Raw genomic sequence first — 25496 nt, 5'->3', positions numbered from 1 at the left:
TATCAGTAGAAGCCTCCTCCCTAAGTTTGTTTTATTCAATGCTTTAGCACACTCCGCCAACCCGGATGTCCTAGCCGTGTCTGAATCCTGGCTTAGGAAGGCAACCAAAAACTGAAATATCCATCCCTAACTATAACATTTTCCGACAAGATAGAACTGCCAAAGTGAGCGGAGTTGCAATCTACTGCAGAGAGAGCCTGCAGAGTTCTGTCATACTATCCAGGTCTGTGCCAAAACAATTCGAGCTTATACTTTTAAAAATCCACCTTTCCAGAAACCAGTCTCTCACCGTTGCCGCTTGTTATACACCCCCTTCAGCCCCCAGCTGTGCCCTGGACACCATATGTGAATTGATCGCCTCCCATCTATCTTCAGAGTTCGTACTGTTAGGTGACCTAAACTGGGACATGCTTAACACACCGGGAAGTCCTACAATCTAAGCTAGATGCCCTCAATCTCACACAAATTATCAAGGAACCTACCAGGTACAACCCTAAATCCATAACCATGGGCAGGCACCCTCTTAGATATCATCCTGACCAACTTGCCCTCTAAATACACCTCTGCTGTCTTCAACCAGGATCTCAGCGATCACTGCCTCATTGCCTGCGTGCGTCATGGGTCCGCGGTCAAACGACCACCCTCATCGCTGTCAAATCAAATCAAAGTTTTTTTGTCACGTGCGCCGAATAGTAGACCTTACATTGAACCGCTCCCTAAAACACTTCAGTGAGCAGGCCTTTCTAATCCACCTGGACTGGGTATCCTGGAATGATATTGACCTCATCCCGTCAGTAGAGGATGCCTGGTTGCTCTTCAAAAGTGCTTTCCTCAACATCTTAAATAAGCATGCCCCATTCAAAAAATGTAGAACTAAGAACAGATATAGCCCTTGGTTCATCCCAGACTTGACTGCCCTTGACCAGCACAAAAACATCCTGTGGCGTTCTGCATGAGCATCGAATAGCCCCCGCGATATGCAACTTTTCAGGGAAGTCAGGAACCAATATACTCAGTCAGTTAGGAAAGCTAAGGCTAGCTTTTTCAAACAGAAATTTGCTTCCTATAGCACTAATTCCAATAAGTTTTGGGACACTGTAAAGTCCATGGAGAATAAGAGCATCTCCTCCCAGCTGCCCACTGCACTGAGGATAGGAAACACTGTCACCACCGATAAATCTACGATAATCGATCATTTCAATAAGCATTTTTCTACGGCTGGCCATGCTTTCCACCTGGCTACCCCTACCCCGGCCAACATCTCAGCACCCCCTGCAGCAACTTGCCCAAGCCCCCCTGCCTCTCCTTCACCCAAATCCAGACAGCTGATGTTGTGAAAGAGCTGCAAAATCTGGATCCCTACAAATCAGCTGGGCTAGGCAATCTGGACCCTCTCTTTCTAAAATTATCTGCTGAAATTGTTGCAACCCCTATTACTAACCTATTCAACCTCTTTCATATCGTCTGAGATCCCCAAAGATTGGAAAGCTGCCGTAGTCATCACCCTCTTCAAAGGAGGAGACACTCTAGACCCAAACTATTATAGACCTATATCCATCCTGCCCTGCCTTTTCTAAAATCTTCGAAAGCCAAGTTAACAAACAGATTACAGACCATTTCGAATCCCACTGTACCTTCTCCACTATGCAATCTGGTTTCCGAGCCAGTTGTGGGTGCACCTCAGCCACGCTCAAGGTCCTAAACGATATCATAACCGCCATCGATTAAAGACAGTACTGTTCAGCGTCTTCATTAACCTGGCCAAGGCTTTCGACTCTGTCAATCACCGCATTCTTATCGGCAGACTCAATAGCCTTGGCTTCTCAGATGACTGCCCCGCCTGGTTCACCAACTACTTCTCAGATAGAGTTCAGTGTGTCAAATTGGAGGGCCTGTTTTCCGGAACTCTGGCAGTCTCTATGGGGGTGCCACAGGTTTCAATTCTTGGGCCGACTCTTTTCTCTGTATATATCAATGATATAGCTCTTGCTGCTGGTGATTCTCTGATCCACCTCTACGCAGACGACACCATTCTGTATACATCTGGCCCTTCTTTGGACACTGTGCTAACAAACCTCCTAACGAGCTTCAACGCCATACAACACTCCTTCCGTGGCCTCCAACTGCTTCTCAATGCTAGTAAAACTAAGTGCATGCTCTTCAACCGATTGCTGCCCGCACCCTCCCGCCCGTCTAGCATCCCTACTCTGGACGGTTCTGACTTAGGTATTTGTGGTTGTCCACATACTCTAGGTGTCTGGTTAGACTGTAAACTCTCCTTCCAGGCTCACATTTAAGCATCTCCAATCCAAAATTAAATCTAGAATCGGCTTCCTATTTCGCAACAAAGCCTCCTTTACTCATGCTGCCAAACATACCCTCGTAAAACTGACTATGCTACCGATCCTTGACTCCGGCGATGTCATTTACAAAATAGCCTCCAACACTCTACTCAGCAAATTGGATGTAGTCTATCACAGTGCCATCCGTTTTATCACCAAAGCCCCATATACTACCCACCACTGCGACCTGTATGCTCTCGTTGGCTGCTCTCATTGGCACTACATATTCGTCACCAAACCCTCTGGCTCCAGTTCGTCTATAAGTCTTTGCTAGGTAAAGCACCACCTTATCTCAGCTCACTGGTCACCATAGCAACACCCACTCGTAGCACACGCTCCAGCAGGTATATTTCACTGGTCATCCCCAAAGCCAACACTTCCTTTGGCCGCCTTTCTTTCCAGATCTCTGCTGCCAATGACTGGAACGAATTGCAAAAATCACTGAAGTTGGAGTCTTATATCTCCCTCTCTAACTTTAAGCATCAGCTGTCAGAGCAGCTTACCGATCACTGTACCTGTACACAGCCAATCTGTAAATAGCACACCCAACTACCTCATCCCTATATTATTGCTTACCCTCTTGCTCTTTTGCACCCCAATATCTCTACTTGCACATCATCATCTGCACATCTATCACTCCAGTGTTAATGCTAAATTGTAATTATTTCACCTCTATGGCCTATTTATTGCCTTACCTCCCTACTCTTCTACATTTGTGACACAATGTACATCGATTTTTCTATTGTGTTATTGACTGTACGTTTATGTGTAACTCTGTTGTTTTTGTCACACTCCTTTGCTTTATCTTAGCCAGGTCGCAGTTGTAAATGAGAACTTGTTCTCAACTGGCCTACCTGGTTAAATAAAGGTAAAATAAAAAAAGAGCTTCCCAGACATGCTCAATGGGTGACATGTCTGGTGAGTATGCAGGCCATGGAAGAACTGGGACATTTTCAGCTTCCAGGAATTGTGTTCAGATCCTTGCGACATGGGGCTGTGCATTGTCATGCTGAAACATGAGGTGATAGCGTCGGATGAATGGCACGACAATGGGCCTCAGGATCACGTCATGGTATCTCTGTGCATTCAAATTGCCATCGATGGAATTGTATTCGTTGTCCATAGCTTATGCCTGCCCGTACCATATCTCCACCGCCACCATGGAGCACTCTGTTCACAAAATTGACATCAGCAAACCGCTCGCCCACGCAACGCCATCTGCTCGGTACAGCTGAAACCAGCATTCATCTGTGAAGAGCACACTTCTCCAACGTGCCAGTGGCCATCGAATGTGAGCATTTGCCATCTGAAGTCGGTTACAACGCCGGACTGCAGTCAGGTCAAGACCCTGGTGAGGACGATGAGCACACAGATGAGCTTCCCCGAGATCTTTTACAGTTTGTGCAATAGTTCTTTGGTTGTGCAAACCCACAGTTCCATCAACTGTCCGGGTGGCTGGTCTCAGACGGTGAAGAAGCCAGATGTGGGCTCCCAAGTGGCGCAGTGGTCTAAGGCACTCCATCTCAGTGCTAGTTGCGTCAATACAGACCCTGGTTCGATCAAGGCTGTATCACAACAGGCCGTGATTGGGAGTCCCATAGGGCGGCGCACAATTGGCCCAGCATCATCCAGGTTTGGCCTGGGTAGGCCGTCATTGTAAATAAGAATTTGTTCTTAACTGACTTGCCTAGTTAAATAAATGTAAAAAAAAAAAAAAAAAATTAAGTTGTGGTCCTGGACTGGCGTAGTTACACGTGGTCTGCCATTGTGAGGCCGGTTGGACATACTGCCAAATTCTCTAAAACAATGTTGGAGGCGGCTTATGGTAGAACAATTAACATTAAATTCTCTGGCAACAGCTCTGGTGGACATTCCTGCATTCAGCATGCCAATTGCACACTCCCTCAACTTGAGACATCTGTGGCATTGTGTTGTGTGACAAAACTCCACATTTTAGTAGCCTTTTAATTTACCTTTAACAGATTAAGGATTATTTAGCAATTATTATGCATTCATTCAGTATTTCATTGTAATACATGATTACTTGTATTTAATTTAAAAAACCTGTATAGATGTATATTGGTTTATGTCTTATAAAAGCTAATCTAATGACATTTTAGGCAATTGCACTTCAGTGTCTGTCCTACGTGTTACCATGAATCCCCCCTTCCCTAATTAAGTTGTGGAGAAATCCTGCACGGAGCCTTCACTGTGCGCTAACACTTTAAGAGCGCACCAGTTGTCAGGAAGGATGAAATAAATATGGCTCTTCTGGCTCTGTGTGAGAGCCCTAGGTTGGCGCGGCAGATTTGACAGTATGTGCATGTCTTGTTTGTTTTTCGGCGTGCTTGGAACCTGTTGGGACCGTTCATTCCTTGGATCTCCATGGATTAAACATTGTTGTGAAGCTTTTTGTGGGGCTAATTTACAAACGGGGACGGATGGAGGGACGAAGATAGATTACTGCAAATGATTTGTTGATGACTGTGTTATTTATTGTCTGTTGCCTATGAGTCGCTATAATCCTTATTATTGTATGAGGTATTATTGTTTGGGTTACACCTGTGCAGTGACTTGTGTTTGATATGGTGTGTCGTATCCTTTCTCTCCGCTGGCTATCTGGTAAACAGGCTACACTCTAGTCTCGGCAGTCTCTTCTATTGATACGTGTCTGGCAGCGGTATTCTCTCTATCCTACTATTTTCTATCTTATCGTTCATTCCTTGGATCTCCATGGACTACTAGCACATTGTTGTGAAGCTTTTTGTGAGTCTAATTTACAAACGGGAACGGACGGAGGGATGAAGATACTTCCAGCCTTGAGTGCCTACCACAGCTTAGCCCCCTCTATTCTATTAGACATTTACCTGCCTGGCGCCTGAACAAAAATCTTTATCTTTACCTCTCTCTAACAATACCGCTACAAAGTGTTAATTAGCCTACTATTTCATACGATACAGACAAAATATGAACTGGTAGCAGTAGGTTACATCTGTGTCAGTGGCTGTCTTTCTCTGTTTTCTCCCTACCTCGACTGCACTGTCCTCTGCAGCAGGCAGCTAATCTGCCTGTGCTAAACCTAGCATCACTGCTCACAGTCACAGCACTTGGGCCTTAATTTAAAAAATGGCCTGGTGTGGGGGCCTCACAAAAAAATATGGCCGGTATGGGGGCCTCAACGAAAAAAGTGGGCCGGTGTGTTAGAAATGCCAGGTTTCTGGTCCCAGAAACTGCAAAATGCAGTGGAGTGGTAAGAATCCAATCATATCAGCATACAACTGTCGTTGATATTTGATAACGATGTTAACCAACGTAAATTAAAATGTCCTTGGAATAAATTAAATGTAGGCATACTGATCATTTATCAGAAAATGTTGATAGACAACTCTGTAAAAACAAGAAAATAATTTATTCCTTGTAGAATTTGTCCCGTGTGAATTCCGACGTCTGTAAAGTGCCTCTAAAAATACATTTGTGAAACAGAGATGTGTCACGCAGAACAGGTGAACCCAAAAGCAGACTCAGACGAGGAGACTGGGATGAGGTAACCAACATATTTATTGAAACACGGGGAAGATTGAGTGCAGGCCAGGGGAAACTCGGGCTGGTTGCTGGAAACCAGATGTGGCGGCTGAGGCTGGAGCGAGAGGTGTGGGGACAGGGTAAGCAGGTCCGGAGGGGAATCCAAGGGAGCGTAGAGTGGCGAATCCAGGACAGAGTAGCAGGACTGACGAGAAGTCGGACAAGTGACAGGGATCAGAGTCAGAGCAGGCAGAACTGTAGCGGAGAGGAAAACAGCGTCAGGCGAGGGAAACCGGGCACAACAGGAACAAACGGATAGAAACATGGACTGACTGGGCAGAGATTCCAATCTGGCAGTGTGGAAGTGGCAGGACTGAGTATTTGTAGAGGTCTTGATTATGGAACAGGTTTCAGCTGGTGGGGATCTGCTCTGTCTCCAGCACACCTGTCTCTTCCCACACAGTCTCACACACACACACACACACACACACACACACACACACACACACACACACACACACACACACACACACACACACAGAGAGGGAGAGAGCACTGGGGGAGTGGCGGCAGGTCAAGGAGACACTGGATGAACACTAGAGGGCGTGGCAGGAGCAGATGTGACAAGATGTGCCTCATTGAGGTAACCGGAACCTCTGTGTCTGGGAGACAGATACGTATCGTACGGTCAATGGCAGACTTCACACAAATTAAAGCCATAGAGCAGGACACATGTCCCACGTGACATTGCCCATTTCAATGTTGCAACGGCCTAAAATATATTTAAACTTTGATTGCCCTCTCTCTCACTCGCTCTCTCTCTAGGCTGGGTTTTTGTATAAGCATTTTGTGACAACTGCTGATGTAAAAAGGGCTTTATAAATAAAAACATTGATCTCTCTCTCTCTCTCTGGCTCACACACACACACACACTACATCACCACTTAAGGCTTATCTCAATTGCTGTCTTCCTTTAGGGTAAGTAGTAGGCTAAATGCTTCACATGACCAACCCCTCCTCCCCTTACATCGTTCCCTAATGAATGCCCTTGCTTTCCCGTTTCTCTCCTCCAACAAAAGCACAATTATGCAGAACCCCTCCCCTCCTGATCACATGAATGTGATTAGTCCACAGTCTTGAGTCCAATGTCTCTGCCCCTCCTCCACCCCAACAGCACCACAGCCACTGATAATAACCAAAGTTGATCAGTAATTGTGATAATGGAACACCTACAGTATTTCCCCCATTCCCAAGTTGTTTATCAACCCATGCGTCTCAGATGTGGCCTACTATCTACAGGGTTTTTCAGGGTAATATCTGACGTCAACATACTTCAAGATACTGTTGGTCTACAGCCAATCACCAACCTAGGAAGCAACATTTATGCTGCTAGTCACATAGGCAATATGGTGTGGTGAAAGAGCTTTTCTCCTGTAAGAATACTGTATATTTAGCAGATGCTTTTATCCAGAGCAACTGACAGTCATACATGCACACATTATGTATGGGTGGTCCCGGGAATCTAACCCACTATCTTGGCATTGCAAGCCATGCTCTACCAACTGAGCTATAAGTGTGTTTATATATTTTTCAAATACTACTACTGTTTAAACTTTGTGTGGCTACATTTGTATTTATTTTATGGTAAAGAAAACAAGAGACAACGGTTAGGACTAAAGACAAGACAAAAAATTAAATACCCACCATTCCCTCCCCCCACCCACACAGAACCTGTTTACTGATCAATGTATCATACCAGTTCTCTTATCTTTCAATAATAGAAGATAATAGCATGTTAGCAATGTCCATAAATGAAAGCGCCCATTCACGCCATGGAAGAGAGTGAGGGTCTTGCCAACGTAATGCAACCATCTTTTATGCTGATGTAAATCCTGGTTAGCCATATTCCTTTTTTGCGAACCATAAATTCCATGGAAGAATTGTCATTTAGCAGAAGTGTTGGTGAAAAGGGAATATTTTTTGTTGTTGCAACAATGGTGGATAAAGACATCGAAACCTGATTCCGGAATAAGGGGCTTAGAGCTAAATGTTTCTTTCAGATGCAAAGAGTCTTCTTTTTGTGAGAACCAGATTTCTCTCTTCCATATATTTTATATTTTTTCGCTTCCCTTTGACATAAACGGGCAGGGAAGACTTTGTACAGTTATTCATTGACAAACTCCTCAATTCAATAAACTGCAGGAAAATCTACTGCAGGGTCACTGAAAATGTTTACACCATATTATTTAGGACAGATTAATTACTGTTAATATCCAATGACAATGTCTATGACAGGAACCTCCTATTGTGTGTGGGTTTTAACAAGGTTAACACTATGACAGGAACCTCCTATTGTGTGTGGGTTTTAACAAGGTTAACACTATGACAGGAACCTCCTATTGTGTGTGGGTTTTAACAAGGTTAACACTATGACAGGAACCTCCTATTGTGTGTGGGTTTTAACAAGGTTAACACTATGACAGGAACCTCCTATTGTGTGTGGGTTTTAACAAGGTTAACACTATGACAGGAACCTCCTATTGTGTGTGGGTTTTAACAAGGTTAACACTATGACAGGAACCTCCTATTGTGTGTGGGTTTTAACAAGGTTAACACTATGACAGGAACCTCCTATTGTGTGTGGGTTTTAACAAGGTTAACACTATGACAGGAACCTCCTATTGTGTGTGGGTTTTAACAAGGTTAACACTATGACAGGAACCTCCTATTGTGTGTGGGTTTTAACAAGGTTAACACTATGACAGGAACCTCCTATTGTGTGTGGGTTTTAACAAGGTTAACACTATGACAGGAACCTCCTATTGTGTGTGGGTTTTAACAAGGTTAACACTATGACAGGAACCTCCTATTGTGTGTGGGTTTTAACAAGGTTAACACCATGACAGGAACCTCCTATTGTGTGTGGGTTTTAACAAGGTTAACACCATGACAGGAACCTCCTATTGTGTGTGGGTTTTAACAAGGTTAACACTATGACAGGAACCTCCTATTGTGTGTGGGTTTTAACAAGGTTAACACTATGACAGGAACCTCCTATTGTGTGTGGGTTTTAACAAGGTTAACACTATGACAGGAACCTCCTATTGTGTGTGGGTTTTAACAAGGTTAACACTATGACAGGAACCTCCTATTGTGTGTGGGTTTTAACAAGGTTAACACTATGACAGGAACCTCCTATTGTGTGTGGGTTTTAACAAGGTTAACACTATGACAGGAACCTCCTATTGTGTGTGGGTTTTAACAAGGTTAACACTATGACAGGAACCTCCTATTGTGTGTGGGTTTTAACAAGGTTAACACTATGACAGGAACCTCCTATTGTGTGTGGGTTTTAACAAGGTTAACACTATGACAGGAACCTCCTATTGTGTGTGGGTTTTAACAAGGTTAACACTATGACAGGAACCTCCTATTGTGTGTGGGTTTTAACAAGGTTAACACTATGACAGGAACCTCCTATTGTGTGTGGGTTTTAACAAGGTTAACACTATGACAGGAACCTCCTATTGTGTGTGGGTTTTAACAAGGTTAACACTATGACAGGAACCTCCTATTGTGTGTGGGTTTTAACAAGGTTAACACTATGACAGGAACCTCCTATTGTGTGTGGGTTTTAACAAGGTTAACACTATGACAGGAACCTCCTATTGTGTGTGGGTTTTAACAAGGTTAACACTATGACAGGAACCTCCTATTGTGTGTGGGTTTTAACAAGGTTAACACTATGACAGGAACCTCCTATTGTGTGTGGGTTTTAACAAGGTTAACACTATGACAGGAACCTCCTATTGTGTGTGGGTTTTAACAAGGTTAACACTATGACAGGAACCTCCTATTGTGTGTGGGTTTTAACAAGGTTAACACTATGACAGGAACCTCCTATTGTGTGTGGGTTTTAACAAGGTTAACACTATGACAGGAACCTCCTATTGTGTGTGGGTTTTAACAAGGTTAACACCATGACAGGAACCTCCTATTGTGTGTGGGTTTTAACAAGGTTAACACTATGACAGGAACCTCCTATTGTGTGTGGGTTTTAACAAGGTTAACACTATGACAGGAACCTCCTATTGTGTGTGGGTTTTAACAAGGTTAACACTATGACAGGAACCTCCTATTGTGTGTGGGTTTTAACAAGGTTAACACTATGACAGGAACCTCCTATTGTGTGTGGGTTTTAACAAGGTTAACACTATGACAGGAACCTCCTATTGTGTGTGGGTTTTAACAAGGTTAACACTATGACAGGAACCTCCTATTGTGTGTGGGTTTTAACAAGGTTAACACTATGACAGGAACCTCCTATTGTGTGTGGGTTTTAACAAGGTTAACACCATGACAGGAACCTCCTATTGTGTGTGGGTTTTAACAAGGTTAACACCATGACAGGAACCTCCTATTGTGTGTGGGTTTTAACAAGGTTAACACTATGACAGGAACCTCCTATTGTGTGTGGGTTTTAACAAGGTTAACACTATGACAGGAACCTCCTATTGTGTGTGGGTTTTAACAAGGTTAACACTATGACAGGAACCTCCTATTGTGTGTGGGTTTTAACAAGGTTAACACTATGACAGGAACCTCCTATTGTGTGTGGGTTTTAACAAGGTTAACACTATGACAGGAACCTCCTATTGTGTGTGGGTTTTAACAAGGTTAACACTATGACAGGAACCTCCTATTGTGTGTGGGTTTTAACAAGGTTAACACTATGACAGGAACCTCCTATTGTGTGTGGGTTTTAACAAGGTTAACACCATGACAGTGACAACATCTGAGTGAACCTGCGGCTTTCCTTTTATCTGCAATTTATTGATTTTGGCTCATAGATTTGGAAACCCAAAACATTGAGTCCAGTTAAAGTATTTTGACCTCCATGGGACTACGTAGTGCACTCTTAAAATGTGGGGACAGCGTTGACGTTCCATTGGATCAATAGTGGGATTTAAATAGTATCGAGGGCATGATAGCATTGTCAGAGTATGTACAGTATACAGTCCACATTGGATGATAAATAAGCAACAGACAGGAACAACAAACAACATATTTACAACATAGCATGACCTGTCCTTTATTTACTGAACTGTGACTTCTGCGGTTGTTTTGTTCCTCCGACTCTTACACAGCATGCAAAAAAAGCATGGCGCTTGCTATGATATTATTTTGTCACATACAGCGGATATGTGCGGTGAAATGTTGCTTTACAGGGTCAGCTATAGTAGTACGGCGCCCCTGGAGAAAATTAGGGTTAAGTGCCTTTGACAGATTTTTCTCATTTTCGGCTCAGGTATTCAAAAGAACGACCTTTCGGTTACTGCCCTGCTAGACAACCTGATTTGCCTTAAAGCAGATGACCATCAAGTCTGACCATCAAGTCCTACCACCAGCAGTTGAACAGAGTTTGCCACTTATGACCTGATTTGCATCTCTGATGGGTGGATTTTCATCTCTGATGGGTTCATTTGCATCTAGTAGCTGACGCCGCGCCAGTAAAGCCGCTGAGCAAATCTCCTGACCACACACCGTTATCAATTTGGAGGGCCGCCGGCCTGCCAATTGCTCGTTGCTAACTGGTATGCTGTTAGAAATTTGGCAAGCCTGGAAGTGGGATTGTATTTTCTTCACAAGGGGGTGATGAGAGAAGTCTTGTTTGTATAAGATGGTGTGGAGTATGGGTATTGCTTCGAAATGAACAGATGATGAGTTTGGAGAGAGTGAGGGGGTTACTGTCGGTCGGTCGGGTTGGTCGGTGGGACAGACCACGCTTGCTTAATCAGCCAGTGGCTGACTGAACACAGCTAATCTCTGGACCCTTCCATTGAGCAACAAGGTTGGAGACTGACACAGAGAGATCAACAGTTTGGCAAACAAAAGAGAGGGAGCCAGGAGAGAAGGACTGGAACAAAGTCAAAGAAGGACACAGCGGACAGCAGGAGCAAGAGAGTTGAATTTGAAATAGAGGAGAGAAAACTGCAACAGCAAAAATTTAAGATTAAAAGTTAAAGATTGATAGAATTATTGTCATGGGTGTGGCCACTTAAAGCAGTGAGGCACAACAGCAGAGACAAAAGCAACTTTTGTCTGGTGGTTAGAGGGGGAGGGTGACAGATTTAGGAAGACAGGGGGGGTCAGAGGTAAAGGGGTCAATAGAAAGACTGAGAAAGACACTGAGTGGGAGCCGTTCAAGAAGAGAAGGCCAGAGAACTCACTCATGAGGCAGAGGCAACGGTATGGATAGATAGAAGCTGGCAGACATAGTAGCATATCAAGGGGGAGAGGGGACAGAGAGGGCTAGGCTGAGTCACATACAGGCAGTCGGCATGGGGATAAAGGTCAAGGCGGCTTTGGCCATCGTGGTTCTACTGTTCTTCCTCGGCTCCATGTGGCTCCGTGAGTAACATATTTGTCTCAAGCTAACACTGAGGGGAGGCTGTGTGTGTGTTTTAGAGAATGTGTGTTACTGTGACTCGAGCTAGCTGCATGTGACTGTCTGTGAGTGGCTGAGCATGTGGCCTGTACAGTAAACATTCCATGTGTTAGCCATATAGTGTAGATTTGTTGATTTACACATGCTTCATTTGTTTGGAATATATAGAATAATATCACACGGTGTCTGCTGACCTGGGAATCTATAGACGTTTGTTTTCCTCTTGTGGTGGTTAGGCTACGTCCAGGGCCGGCCCTAGCCTTTTGGGAGCCCTGAGTGTGATTTGGTTGGGGGCCCCCCACCTAACGGGCAAAACATTTGAGTGGCCCTCCTAACATTTGAGTGGTCCCCCTCTTGACTATGGAGATAGATTTGTTTTGTTTTAAAGTATATTTCCTTCAATTTTACACATTTTGCCATGGGGAGTAGACAAGTTGTTGCAGTTTAAAATCAAGTTTGCAGCAATTCTGCACATTTTGTCATGTGGTGAGAGAAGTTTAACAATTTTATAAAAACTTTCTTGCAATTCTACTCATTTTGCCATGGAACAGAGAGAATGTCCAGTTCTACAGCAAATTGTTTGCAATTCTACACATTTTGCCAAGACGTATACCATGTTAATGATGAGCAACTAACAAAATCAAAGGAGGTCAGGGCCCCTGGGCACATGCCCTGTGTGCCCATTCGGTTTATGACCATAATAGCTTGTTAGATTAATTTACCAATCTAAAAATTGTAAGCTGACGTGGCTAATTGAGTGACTGTCAGTGACTGACAAAACAAGATAAAAACTGCTGATGCACAAGCAAATTTCGAAATTGCATCTTGTGTATTCTACTATTCTCTCAACAGTAAGTTTGAGACCCATACTAAGTTCCTAACTTCAGAAAGTATTCACGCCCCTTGACTTTTTCCACATTTTGTTGTGTTACAAAGTGAGATGAACATTTATTTGAATTGTCATTTTTGACAACGATCTACATAAAATACTCTAATGCCAAAGTGGAAGATTTTTTAAATTTTATTTATGGGAGAGAAAAAAACGACTGTATCTTGATTAGATAAGTATTCAACCCCCTGAGTCAATAAATGTTACAATCACCTTTGGCAGTGATCACAGCTGTGAGTCTTTCTGGGTCTCTAAGAGCTTTGCACACTTGGATTGTACAATATTTGCCCATTTAAAAAAAATATAAAAAATATTCAAGCTCTGTTAAGTTGGTTGTTGATCATTACCATAGATTTTCAAACGGATTTAAGTCAAAACTGTAAGCCACTCGGGAACATTCAATTTTGTCTTGGTAAGCAACTCCAGTGTATATTTAGCCTTTTTCGAGGTTATTGTCCTGATGAAAGGTGAATTTGTCTCCCTGTGTCTGGAAAGCAGACTGAACCAAGTTTTCCTCTATGATTTTGCCTGTGCTTAACTCTATTCTGTTTATTTTTATCCAAAAAATCACGAGCATAGCCATAACATGATGCAGCCACCACCATCCGTGAAAATATTAAGTGGTACTCAGTGACGTTGTGTTGGATTTGCACCAAACATAACGCTTTGATGGCAGGACAATTCTTTGCAGTATTACTTTGGTGCCTTATTGCAAACAGGATGCAGGTTTGAAATAATTTATGTTAGTATTGTGGAGTTTTTTATTTATTTTTATTTCACCTTTATTTAACCAGGTAGGCTAGTTGAGAACAAGTTCTCATTTGCAACTGCGACCTGGCCAAGATAAAGCATAGCAGTGTGAACAGACAACACAGAGTTACACATGGAGTAAACAATAAACAAGTCAATAACATGGTAGAAAAAAAAGAGAATCTATATACAATGTGTGCAAAAGGCATGAGGTAGGCAATAAATCGAATAATTACAATTTAGCAGATTAACACTGGAGTGATAAATCATCAGATGATCATGTGCAAGAAGAGATACTGGTGTGCAAAAGAGCAGAAAAGTAAATAAATAAAAGCAGTATGGGGGGTGAGGTAGGTAAATTGGGTGGGTAGTTTACAGATGGACTATGTACAGCTGCAGCGATCGGTTAGCTGCTCGGATAGCAGATTTTTAAAGTTGTTGAGGGAGATAAAAGTCTCCAACTTCAGAGATTTTTGCAATTCGTTCCAGTCGCAGGCAGCAGAGAACTGGAAGGAAAAGCGTCCAAATGAGGTTTTGGCTTTAGGGATGATCAGTGAGATACACCTGCTGGAGCGCGTGCTGCGGGTGGGTGTAGCCATCGTGACCAGTGAACTGAGATAAGGCGGCACTTTACCTAGCATAGCCTTGTAGATGACCTGGAGCCAGTGGGTCTGACGACGAACATGTAGCGAGGGCCAGCCGACTAGGGCATACAGGTCGCAGTGGTGGGTCGTATAAGGTGCTTTAGTAACAAAACGAATGGCACTGTGATAAACTGCATCCAGTTTGCTGAGTAGAGTATTGGAAGCTATTTTGTAGATGACATCGCCGAAGTCGAGGATCGGTAGGATAGTCAGTTTTACTAGGGTAAGTTTGGCGGCGTGAGTGAAGGAGGCTTTGTTGCGGAATAGAAAGCCGATTCTTGATTTGATTTTGGATTGGAGATGTTTGATATGAGTCTGGAAGGAGAGTTTGCAGTCTAGCCAGACACCTAGGTACTTATAGATGTCCACATATTCTAGGTCGGAACCGTCCAGGGTGGTGATGCTAGTCGGGCGTGCGGGTGCAGGCAGCGAACGGTTGAAAAGCATGCATTTGGTTTTACTAGCGTTTAAGAGCAGTTGGAGGCCACGGAAGGAGTGTTGTATGGCATTGAAGCTCGTTTGGAGGTTAGATAGCACAGTGTCCAAGGAAGGGCCGGAAGTATATAGAATGGTGTCGTCTGCGTAGAGGTGGATCAGGGAATCGCCCGCAGCAAGAGCAACATCATTGATGTATACAGAGAAAAGAGTCGGCCCGAGAATTGAACCCTGTGGTACCCCCATAGAGACTGCCAGAGGACCGGACAACATGCCCTCCGATTTGACACACTGAACTCTGTCTGCAAAGTGGTTGGTGAACCAGGCAAGGCAGTCATTAGAAAAACCGAGGCTACTGAGTCTGCCGATAAGAATATGGTGATTGACAGAGTCGAAAGCCTTGGCCAGGTCGATGAAGACGGCTGCACAGTAATGTCTTTTATCGATGGCGGTTATGATATCGTTTAGTACCTTGAGCGTGGCTGAGGTGCACCCGTGACCGGCTCGGAAACCGGATTGCACAGCGGAGAAGGTACGGTGGGATTCGAGATGGTCAGTGATCTGTTTGTTGACTTGGCTTTCGAAGACCTTAGATAGGCAGGGCAGGATGGATATAGGTCTGTAACAGTTTGGGTCCAGGGTGTCTCCCCCTTTGAAGAGGGGGATGACCGCGGCAGCTTTCCAATCCTTGGGGATCTCAGATGATACGAAGGAGAGGTTGAACAGGCTGGTAATAGGGGGTGCGACAATGGCGGCGGACAGTTTCAGAAATAGGGGGTCCAGATTGTCAAGCCCAGCTGATTTGTATGGGTCCAGGTTTTCCAGCTCTTTCAGAACATCTGCTATCTGGATATGGGTAAAGGAGAAGCTGGGGAGGCTTGGGCGAGTAGCAGCGGGGGGGGCGGGGCTGTTGGCCAAGGTTGGAGTCGCCAGGAGGAAGGCATGGCCAGCCATTGAGAAATGTTTGTTGAAGTTTTCGATTATCACGGACTTATCAGTGGTGACCGTGTTACCTAGCCTCAGTGCAGTGGGCAGCTGGGAGGAGGTGCTCTTGTTTTCCATGGACTTTACAGTATCCCAGAACTTTTTGGAGTTAGAGCTACAGGATGCAAATTTCTGCTTGAAAAAGCTGGCCTTTGCTTTCCTGACTGACTGCGTGTATTGGTTCCTGACTTCCCTGAACAGTTGCATATCGCGGGGGCTCTTCGATGCTATTGCAGTTCGCCACAGGATGTTTTTGTGCTGGTCGAGGGCAGTCAGGTCTGGAGTGAACCAAGGGCTATATCTGTTCTTGGTTCTGCATTTTTTGAACGGAGCATGCTTGTCTAATATGGTGAGGAAGTAACTTTTAAAGAATGACCAGGCATCCTCAACTGACGGGATGAGGTCAATATCCTTCCAGGGTACCCGGGCCAGGTCGATTAGAAAGGCCTGCTCGCAGAAGTGTTTTAGGGAGCGTTTGACAGTGATGAGGGGTGGTCGTTTGACCGCGGACCCGTGGCGGATACAGGCAATGAGGCAGTGATCGCTGAGATCTTGATTGAAGACAGCAGAGGTGTATTTGGAGGGCAGGTTGGTCAGGATAATGTCTATTAGGGTGCCCATGTTTACGGATTTAGGGTTGTACCTGGTGGGTTCCTTGATGATTTGTGTGAGATTGAGGGCATCAAGCTTGGATTGTAGGACTGCCGGGGTGTTAAGCATATCCCAGTTTAGGTCACCTAACAGAACAAACTCTGAAGCTAGATGGGGAGCGATCAATTCACAGATGGTGTCCAGGGCACAGCTGGGAGCTGAGGGGGGTCGGTAGCAGGCGGCAACAGTGAGAGACTTATTTCTGGAGAGATTAATTTTTAAAATTAGAAGTTCGAACTGTTTGGGCATAGACCTGGAAAGTATGACAGAACTTTGCAGGCTATCTCTGCAGTAGATTGCAACTCCTCCCCCTTTGGCAGTTCTATCTTGACGGAAAGTGTTATAGTTGGGTATGGAAATCCCAGAATTTTTGGTGGCCTTCCTAAGCCAGGATTCGGACACGGCAAGGACATCAGGGTTGGCAGAGTGTGCTAAAGCGGTGAGTAAGGCAAACTTAGGGAGGAGGCTTCTGATGTTGACATGCATGAGGCCAAGGCTTTTTCGATCACAGAAGTCAACAAATGAGGGTGACTGGGGACATGCAGGGCCTGGGTTTACCTCCACATCACCCGAGGAACAGAGGAGTAGTAGGATGAGGGTGCGGCTAAAGGCTATCAAAACTGGTCGCCTAGAGCGTTGGGGACAAAGAATAAAAGGAGCAGATTTATGGGAGTGGTAGAATAGATTCTGGGCATAATGTGCAGACAGGGGTATGGTGGGGCACGGGTACAGCGGAGGCAAGCCCAGGCACTGGGTGATGATAAGAGAGGTTGTATCTCTGGACATGCTGGTCTCAATGGGTGAGGTCACCGCATGTGTGGGGGGTGGGACAAAGGAGGTTTCAGAGGTACGGAGAGTGGAACTACGGGGTCCATTGCAAACCAAAACAATGATAATGATAACTAGCCTGAACAACAGTATGCAAGGCATATTGATATTTGAGAGAGACATACAATAAGGCATAAAGTGATTGCAGGTCTTGATTGGGAAAGCTAGCTAAAACAACAGGTAAGATAACAGCAGCAATAACAGGGTGCTAGTCTAACACAGCAACAACAGGTAAAAATGGCGACGACTAGGCAGAGAGGGTCGGATTAACTACACACAGAGCCTGAGTTAAAGCACAGAGCCGACAGATAAAACACAAATAAACAGAATGGAGTACCGTGAATTAATGGACAGTCAAGCATGCATCAGCTATGTAGCCAAGTGATCATAGTGTCCAGGGGGCAGCCGTAGATGGAGCAGGGAGGCCTCCACTAAGCTAGCACGCGGCGTTTAAAGTTAGTAGCCCGGGGGGTGGTCTGCTCAGACGGAGGGGGTCTGCTCAGACGGAGGCCGGTTGAGGGCACAGCGGGTGGGGCACTCGTCTGCAGACCAGACGTGGTCGTGTCGACAGAGAATCCAAGCCGGATGGCGATGGCGAAAGAGAGGTTGTGAATTGTAGAATTGTGTTTGCTAACTGGTGCTAGCTTCGTGGCAGTGGCGCTAGCTGCGCTAGCTGCAAGCTAGCTGTGAGGATCAGAAGTAGTGGCTCAGGGATTACGGCAGGAATCCGGCGTTGTTGTCGAGAGACAGTCCGATGCTGGTAAATTGGTGAGTAATATCCAGGCTAATAACAGGGCTGGTGTCTGTGCAGAAGGTAAAAGCTGCTAGCAGCGGCAAAAAATGGCTAAATTAGCTTGTAGCTGATTTAGACCAGTTGTGATGGATTGGCAGGGCTCTGTGTCGGCAAAAAAAGGTCCAGGCCAATTGGCAAAATATGTATTGTAGCAATGTTGTTGATCCATCCTCCGTTATCTTCTATCACAGCCATTAAACTCTGTAACCGTTTTAAAATCACCATTGGCCTCATGGTAAAATCCCTGAGTGGTTTCCTTCCTCTCCGGCAACTGAATTGGGAAGGGCTCCTGTATCTTTGTAGTGACTGAGTGTATTGCTACACCATTCAAAGTGTAATTAATAACTTCACCATGCTTAAAGGGATATTCAATGTCAGCTTTTTTTTACCCATCTACCCTTCTTTGCAAACCATTGGAAAACCTCCCTGGTCTTTGTGGTTGAATCTGTGTTTGAAATTCACTGCTTGACTGAAGGAACGTACAGATAATTGTTTGTGTGGGGTACAGACACTATTATTGCACACAGAGTGAGTCCATGCAATGTATTGTGTGACGTGTTAAGCACATTTTTACTCCTGAACTTATTTAGGCTTGCCATAACAAAGGGGTTGAATACTTATTGATACACGAAATTTCAGCTTTTCATTTTTTATTAATTTGTAAACATTTCTAAAAACAATTCCACTTTGACATTATGGGTTATTGTGTGTAGATCAGTGACACAATCTAAATGTAATCCATTTGAAATTCAGGCTGTAAGGCAATAAAATGTGTAAAAAGAAAAGTGGGTGTGACTAGTTTCTGAAGGCACTATATTATACGTTTTTGGGTCGGGGGCCCCCTAGTGGCCGGGTCCCTAAGCGGCCGCTTATGTCGCTTATGCCTGGAGCCGGCCCTGCTGCTCTCTATACCACATACCAACACACCTAGCTACTCTACACCATAATCAGGGCAGGCTTGGCTTCTCTTCTAACTTCATAAAGCACCATAACTTTAGTTGCAGTGAGGAAAACATGAACTCAACAAAGGTATTGAAATAGAGAAAGAGAGGAGGGAACCACAAAGAATTCCGTTTACAAGAAGTTGACTGCTGTTTATGCTGCAAGGATGTATGTGAATTCAACATTTGTTATACACAAGTTTGCAATAATCAATTTTATGATGTATGTTATTTAGATCAACAGGGTAGCCTATTGTCATGCATCTCCCATTATCATAGATGTCAGTCTCATGATATGAGATGGAATGCATGAGTGATTTAATTAGCCTTTATTACTCCCATTGGGTGCACCTTGCCCCTGAGGTCATGACCGTGTGTGACAGCTTGGTAGAATATTCTGAAAGAAGGACCATCATATAACTTAATGATTATAAATTATGTCTGTCTAACAGAGCCGAGTGAGGTTTTGTCACTATTCTGAAGGATTACATGTTTTGGTTGCACTTTATTTTACAGTAAAAAAATTACCAGGTATTAACTTAGAAATGACATGATTAATGATCATTATCGTGTAATAACCTACACATGTACATTAAATGTTTGATTTTGTACTAGTTGGTTACAAATATGAAGTACATGCCAGTGGATACAGTGCAGTAGAATAAAGTGCTTGTAATGTTTCTGAGTGCATTCTTTGACAGACCATAGCTACCTCTCCTCCCACTTTATTGACATAGAGATGAGTAAACACATTTTCCCCTGATCTTTGAAAACATTGTATCTTAATCTTAGCAGTTTTCTTTCTCTTTACAGAAGGAAGTTTGGATTACCAGTGGGACTCTTGTCTTAAAGGTTACATTCAGATAAACAGTGTAAGTCAACAAGAGATAGAACTATGGTAAAATACAATTACAACCTTATTCTAAACCTATTTGCACCGCTGGATTTTTTTGGAATGAACTTAATAGGGACCACCAAATTTACTCACATTAACCTCTCCTCTCCCTTTCCCACTCCTCTTCCCCCATGCCTAGCCTCGCCATCTGTCCAATGGCAGTGAGGCTGATAGTGATGAGGACGGGGCCATATTGGAGGTGTGTCCCGGTCAGACGTTCCAGGTGTCGGAGCTGCTGTCTCACCTGCTGGCTGCGCTGGGACCCACCAATGACGTGCTGCTGCAGCCTTATCTGGCCAGTTGGGACGAGCTTATCAAGTAAGCCCATCAGGCAGGACATGCAGACACAGAGACCAGACTCCAGACTCCAGTCAATACACTCACTGGCTGAATTAAAGGGACATTCACATCCACTTGGATGAACCAGGCTGAATGAACTCTAAACAGAGATGTGGATTATTTGGGCTCTGTGTGGTTGTTGATTGCTTCTCTCCTCCTGCTCCATCCTCTGTGACAGGTTCATGGAGGCTCTTGGACCGATGGTTGGACTCATATCTCAGGAGATTGAAGCCAAAACTTCCATAATTCGTGACCTGACCCTGCGGGAGGCACGTAGCAGCGATGAGGGAGAAGTGGGCCTAGCCTTGGTGTTGGTGTCTGGTACCAGAGTGCATGGTGGTGGACAGGAGGAGACAGAGGCCTCAGTGGCAGCGCCAAGCAGTGCCTACCTGTCTTTGCGCTCTATGATCCACACTGAGTTGAGCCGGGGCCTGGTAGACTTCCAGCAGATGACAGAATCTGGGTGTCGTACTCTGCTCCGGCTGCACCGGGCCCTGTTGTGGCTGCAGGTCTTCCTGGAAAAGCTGGGGGAGGGGCCTGTGGGCGGCCGGTTGCGGAGCCCCTCGGAGCTCTGCCGTGAGGCCTATCAGCACACCCTGGCCCACCACCACTCCTGGTTCGTACGCAGGGCAGCGGAGATAGCCTTCATCGCCATGCCTGAGCGGGGCTTCTTCTACAGGCTGGTGTGTGTGACGAACCAGGAAGAGGCCAGCGTGGTGCTGAACAGGGTGGTCCGGGCCATCGGAGAGGTGTATGACAGAACTCAGGGGGTCCTGGAGGAGCATGGCATGCTGGACCTGCCGTAGGAGAAGAGCGGGGGGGGATTCTGTTTCTGAGGGACCAGCCACGTCTGGACATTACAGTAATACTCTTTTCACGCTACTGAGCCGAACCAAGCTGAACTGAGCTGTACTGTGCTGGCCAGGTTACGCATCCATCATGGTTGGAATTATGCTGGTAAGGACAATGTGAAAATAAAATAGCAAAACCAGCACATTACTGTTCGGGTTTGCATAATAGCAGAATTAGGTCTTACAGTCTATCCCCTGGTGCCTTGTTCCATATGCTGTACTATCTTTTATCAGGCTAAAGTTCCCATGTGCGCAAGAACAATGAGCTGCTCAAGTAATCATGAGTGAGTGCTCTCAACAGAGTTTACCTAAAGGGCCAATTTGTATTAGGGGCCATATGACCAAAGTGCTGGTGAAAACAATCAACTGAAGCTAAATGTCTTCATTGTACAATTGATAAGTCATTGTCATGTCACTGTTTGTCTGTGTGAGATCACGCACTGGACTTGTTATGGTGTTGGAAGACCATAGACTGGTTGAAAAACAAATCAAATCAAATGTATTTATATAGCCCTTCTTACATCAGCTGATATTTGAAAGTGCTGTACAGAAACCCAGCCTAAAACCCCAAACAGCAAGCAATGCAGGTGTAGAAGCACAGTGGCTAGGAAAAACTCCCTAGAAAGGCCAAAACCTAGGAAGAAACCTAGAGAGGAACCAGGCTATAAGGGGTGGCCAGTCCTCTTCTGGCTGTGCTGGGTGGAGATTGTAACAGAACATGGCCAAGATGTTCAAATGTTCATAAATGACCAACATGGTCAAATAATAATAATCACAGTAGTTGTCGAGGGTGCAACAAGTCAGCACCTCAGGAGTAAATGTCAGTTGGATTTTCATAGCCGATCATTGAGAGTATCTCTACCGCTCCTGCTGTCTCTAGTAAGTTGAAAACAGCAGGTCTGGGACCGGTAGGTCAGTAATCTGAAAACAGCAGGTCTGGGACCGGTAGGTCAGGGTTCCATAGCCGCAGGCAGAACAGTTGAAACTGGAGCAGCAGCACAGCCAGGTGGACTGGGGACAGCAAGGAGTCATCATGCCGGGTAGTCCTGAGGCATGGTCCTAGGGCTCAGGTCCTCCGAGAGAGAGAAAGAAAGAGAGAATTAGAGAGAGCATACTTAAATTCACACAGGACACCGGATAAGACAGGAGAAGTACTCCAGATATAACAGACTGACCCTAGCCCCCCGACACATAAACTACTGCAGCATAAATACTGGAGGCTGAGACAGGAGGGGTCAGGAGACACTGCAACGTATCATGAAAAACAAGTAATGTATCATGTATTGTTGTAAATTCTGAAGATGCTGCCAATGTAATTCCATAGGTCAGTGATTGTTGTAAGTGTTGTTGTATGTTGATGCGTAATTCAGCATTGCCATCATTGAATCAAAGGCCAATCACAAGGCAAAGGACTTTGTCCATGCCCCACATCGTGATTATGTAATAATTTTATATGGGGTCATTTGTGAAGATCTTCTAGGGCTGCTGGACACATCAGATGGACTTTATTCAGGGTTCTCAAAACCACATTTACAATGCAGTGATTCACTGATCTTAGCTACTGTTGTTGTCATGGTTTAGGTACGTATGCATTACTACAAATTTGACACTGCAGAAGGAATATTTTTGATGTGTTAAAATGTTCTTAATGAGTCTTGCCTGGCTACCCAAACTCCTTGCTCCGGCCAAACGAACAGACGTTCGTTTCTTATCTGCGTTGAGTCTGGATCTGAGTACCTCCCGTACAATTTTGAGAATGGAAATACGTTCTAGACCAGGGATGGGTAACTTTGATGGGGGTGGGGGCCACAAAACATCTGAACTCATCATGGGGTGCCGCAGTGGCTCACTGGTCTGCGTGTCGACATCCATACCCAAACATGCAGTCAGAAACAGCCCTAACCTTTTGGGGGATCCTAAGTCAAATCTTCTTAGGGCGTGTGAGCAAAACAGCTAGAGGAGAGAAAGTTTGTTTTAGAGTTAATTTCCTGCAATTCTACACATTTTGCCATGGGGCAGAGATAACATTCTGTTTTAAAGCAAATTCCCTGCAATTCTACACATTTTGTCATAGCGTTTTTTATTTTTATATATGATAGCTGATTTAGTGACTAACAAAATCCAGTGGGGCCCCCCAGTTGGTAATTCGACCATGATTACTACAAGTTTAGATAGCTGGCTAGACTAACTTACCAACCTAAAATATGTTAGCTTACATGGGCTAATTGAGTGCATTGAGAGAAACGGATGATTTTATCTGGTTGGAAATTGATCCGTGGGCCCTGTTCTAGACCATCTGATTGGTCCCAGGAACCGATGGTTTGGGCCAGAGCCAGAACACACGTTGGTAAAGCAACGTTTTGCAAATTCGTCTGGCTTTGATACTCTGATTGTTTAGAGATTATCCATCAGCTGATTACTTTGTTTTTTTTTATAACAGCCCTCATTTTGACATCAACACAAATTACTTAAATGATTGCAGCAAAGATGTCATGGCGACAATGTCATCGGGCATAACGGTCGTCTCACACCGAACTGCGCAAGTTCAGGCCGTCAAATCAAAGGCACTCCTTCGAGATAGTTGTTTTTGACAGAAATGAAAATGTCAGTTTGTCACTAACACGAGGTTGGAGTAAACACATGTTCAACTGCTTAAGACATTGGCTCAAATCTAGGTTGTGCCTTCAGATTTCGAGAAAATTAACAACTAAGAAATCATTTTTCACTTCTCAAACCCCGGACATGGTCTGTTTCACAAGCGTTCCCGGAAGTCTCGCGATGTTGCACCTCTGTGTTTTAGAAACTCTGTGTTTGCAGTCTGACTGAACTATGTAGCGAACTAGTGCAGCGGAAGAATTCTGTTAAGAGTCATCAGGCAGGCAAACGTGTTATATCAGGGCCCTTTGATCTTATGTTGCAGTACTACAGTATATCCACCAGAGGTCATAGTGTACTACACATGCACATTAGTTTCACTGAACCCTGAATGCTAATAACAGTTAGTGGCAAAGTCATTTATATGAACATTTGTGACGTAATCACTTCTACACCACAAGAATTTACCCTCCCTTCGCTTGGACATACATGCTGCGAATGGCATAATGCCACCATTTTAAGAGATTTTTCAATGTAAACTACAATTACTTTTTTACCTAAGAATATATATTTTTAATTAACTGTAATTTAAAAAACGAGTTAGATGAACCTCTGTCATACAGTAATGTTATGTTTAGATAAAAATATTTATATGTAATTCATGAGATTGAGTATGGAGTTCCATAGAAGTGTTAATGGAAAGAGTCCAAACAAGCATTATGAGGAAATTAACTGGGGGTTAATGAGCACATGTGGATGCAAGCCTAATGTGAGAGATCAGCCGCTTGCGTACACTTGATCACACTATTTTAAACCCACAAATGCCTCTAATGCTATGTAATCCTTGCTCTCTTTTCCTGTTGTCCTCCACTGGATCCCAATCCCAGAAAGGATGGATTGAAGGAGGGAGAGAGAGTCAAATTCTGTTGTAATCTTGTAAAGTGGTCAGAGCAGAGTGAATGCGTCAGAACCACTATGACAGTTTAACAACATGAAGCGCTGTCCAATCATAGAACAGACAGTCGGATACTAGCACATTTACGTATCTTGTACTTCTTATGAAGATAGTGAAAAAATGTAGTGGTTTTGGTTGATTTGTCTCGAGGTTAATATTATACATTGTAACGCAGGTGATCTACAGTACAGGCCAAAGTCTTCCATGAAAGGTATTTATGCTCGGGGTACTTGGCTAGATGTCATGCCCAGAGGTGAGGCTAGGTAGGTGGCCACAGTCTGCCAGAGGAGAGCAGAAAGCAAGATACATGAGTGTTGAAGGAGCTGCCTAGGGATTGTCATGGTGAATAAGATTACATTAGATTACATGCATCTGCCTGATGGTACCGCTTGACTCCACCACTCCCTTACTTCCTCTTTCCCCAGAGCCTCACTCTATTGGGCAGCTTCAGCTGTATACAAAACCAGTTTGTATCTGCCAATCATTTCGTTTGATTACTGTTGACGTTTACAAAACTAACTGTGGAAGTATTTGTCCATTGACTTGTGAATGATTCTGTTACAGGTGTCTCCTTTTACTCAAACGGTCAAATATTAGAATACATAAACTTCCTCTTATGTCAGTGTTATGGCAT

The 25496-nt window shown here is 44.3% G+C and overlaps 1 protein-coding gene across 2 annotated transcripts; it reads left to right on the top strand.

Moving 5' to 3' along the window:
• The first annotated feature begins 11214 nt into the window (after positions 1 to 11214).
• gltpd2b (glycolipid transfer protein domain containing 2b) lies at positions 11215 to 25495 on the top strand. Of its 2 annotated transcripts, XM_071338545.1 has the most exons (4): positions 11215 to 12275; positions 20041 to 20099; positions 20262 to 20440; positions 20640 to 25495. In XM_071338545.1, exons 1-4 carry the CDS (start codon positions 12206 to 12208, stop codon positions 21265 to 21267), a joined length of 936 nt encoding a protein of 311 aa, XP_071194646.1. In that variant the 5' UTR covers positions 11215 to 12205; the 3' UTR covers positions 21268 to 25495. The 2 variants fall into 2 exon arrangements, with proteins under 2 accessions (XP_071194646.1, XP_071194647.1); XM_071338546.1 differs by lacking the exon at positions 11215 to 12275 and having other exon boundaries at positions 20058 to 20125.
• Position 25496: the final 1 nt, after the last annotated feature.

The sequence above is a fragment of the Salvelinus alpinus genome, chromosome 13 (assembly GCF_045679555.1).
Source record: "Salvelinus alpinus chromosome 13, SLU_Salpinus.1, whole genome shotgun sequence".
Lineage (NCBI taxonomy): Eukaryota > Metazoa > Chordata > Actinopteri > Salmoniformes > Salmonidae > Salvelinus > Salvelinus alpinus.
The sequence above is the reverse complement of the archived record's forward strand: the minus strand, read 5'-3'. Positions and strand labels throughout refer to the sequence as shown.

What these genes read in the sequence shown, in the direction of transcription:
- gltpd2b (XM_071338545.1), top strand. Translation starts at nt 12,206, where the DNA reads ATGGGGATAAAGGTCAAGGCGGCTTTGGCCATCGTGGTTCTACTGTTC. An exon ending in CCTCGGCTCCATGTGGCTCC is followed by an intron (nt 12,276 to 20,040) that starts GTGAGTAACATA and finishes TTCTCTTTACAG; the next exon opens with AAGGAAGTTTGGATTACCAG. An exon ending in AGTTGGGACGAGCTTATCAA is followed by an intron (nt 20,441 to 20,639) that starts GTAAGCCCATCA and finishes CCTCTGTGACAG; the next exon opens with GTTCATGGAGGCTCTTGGAC.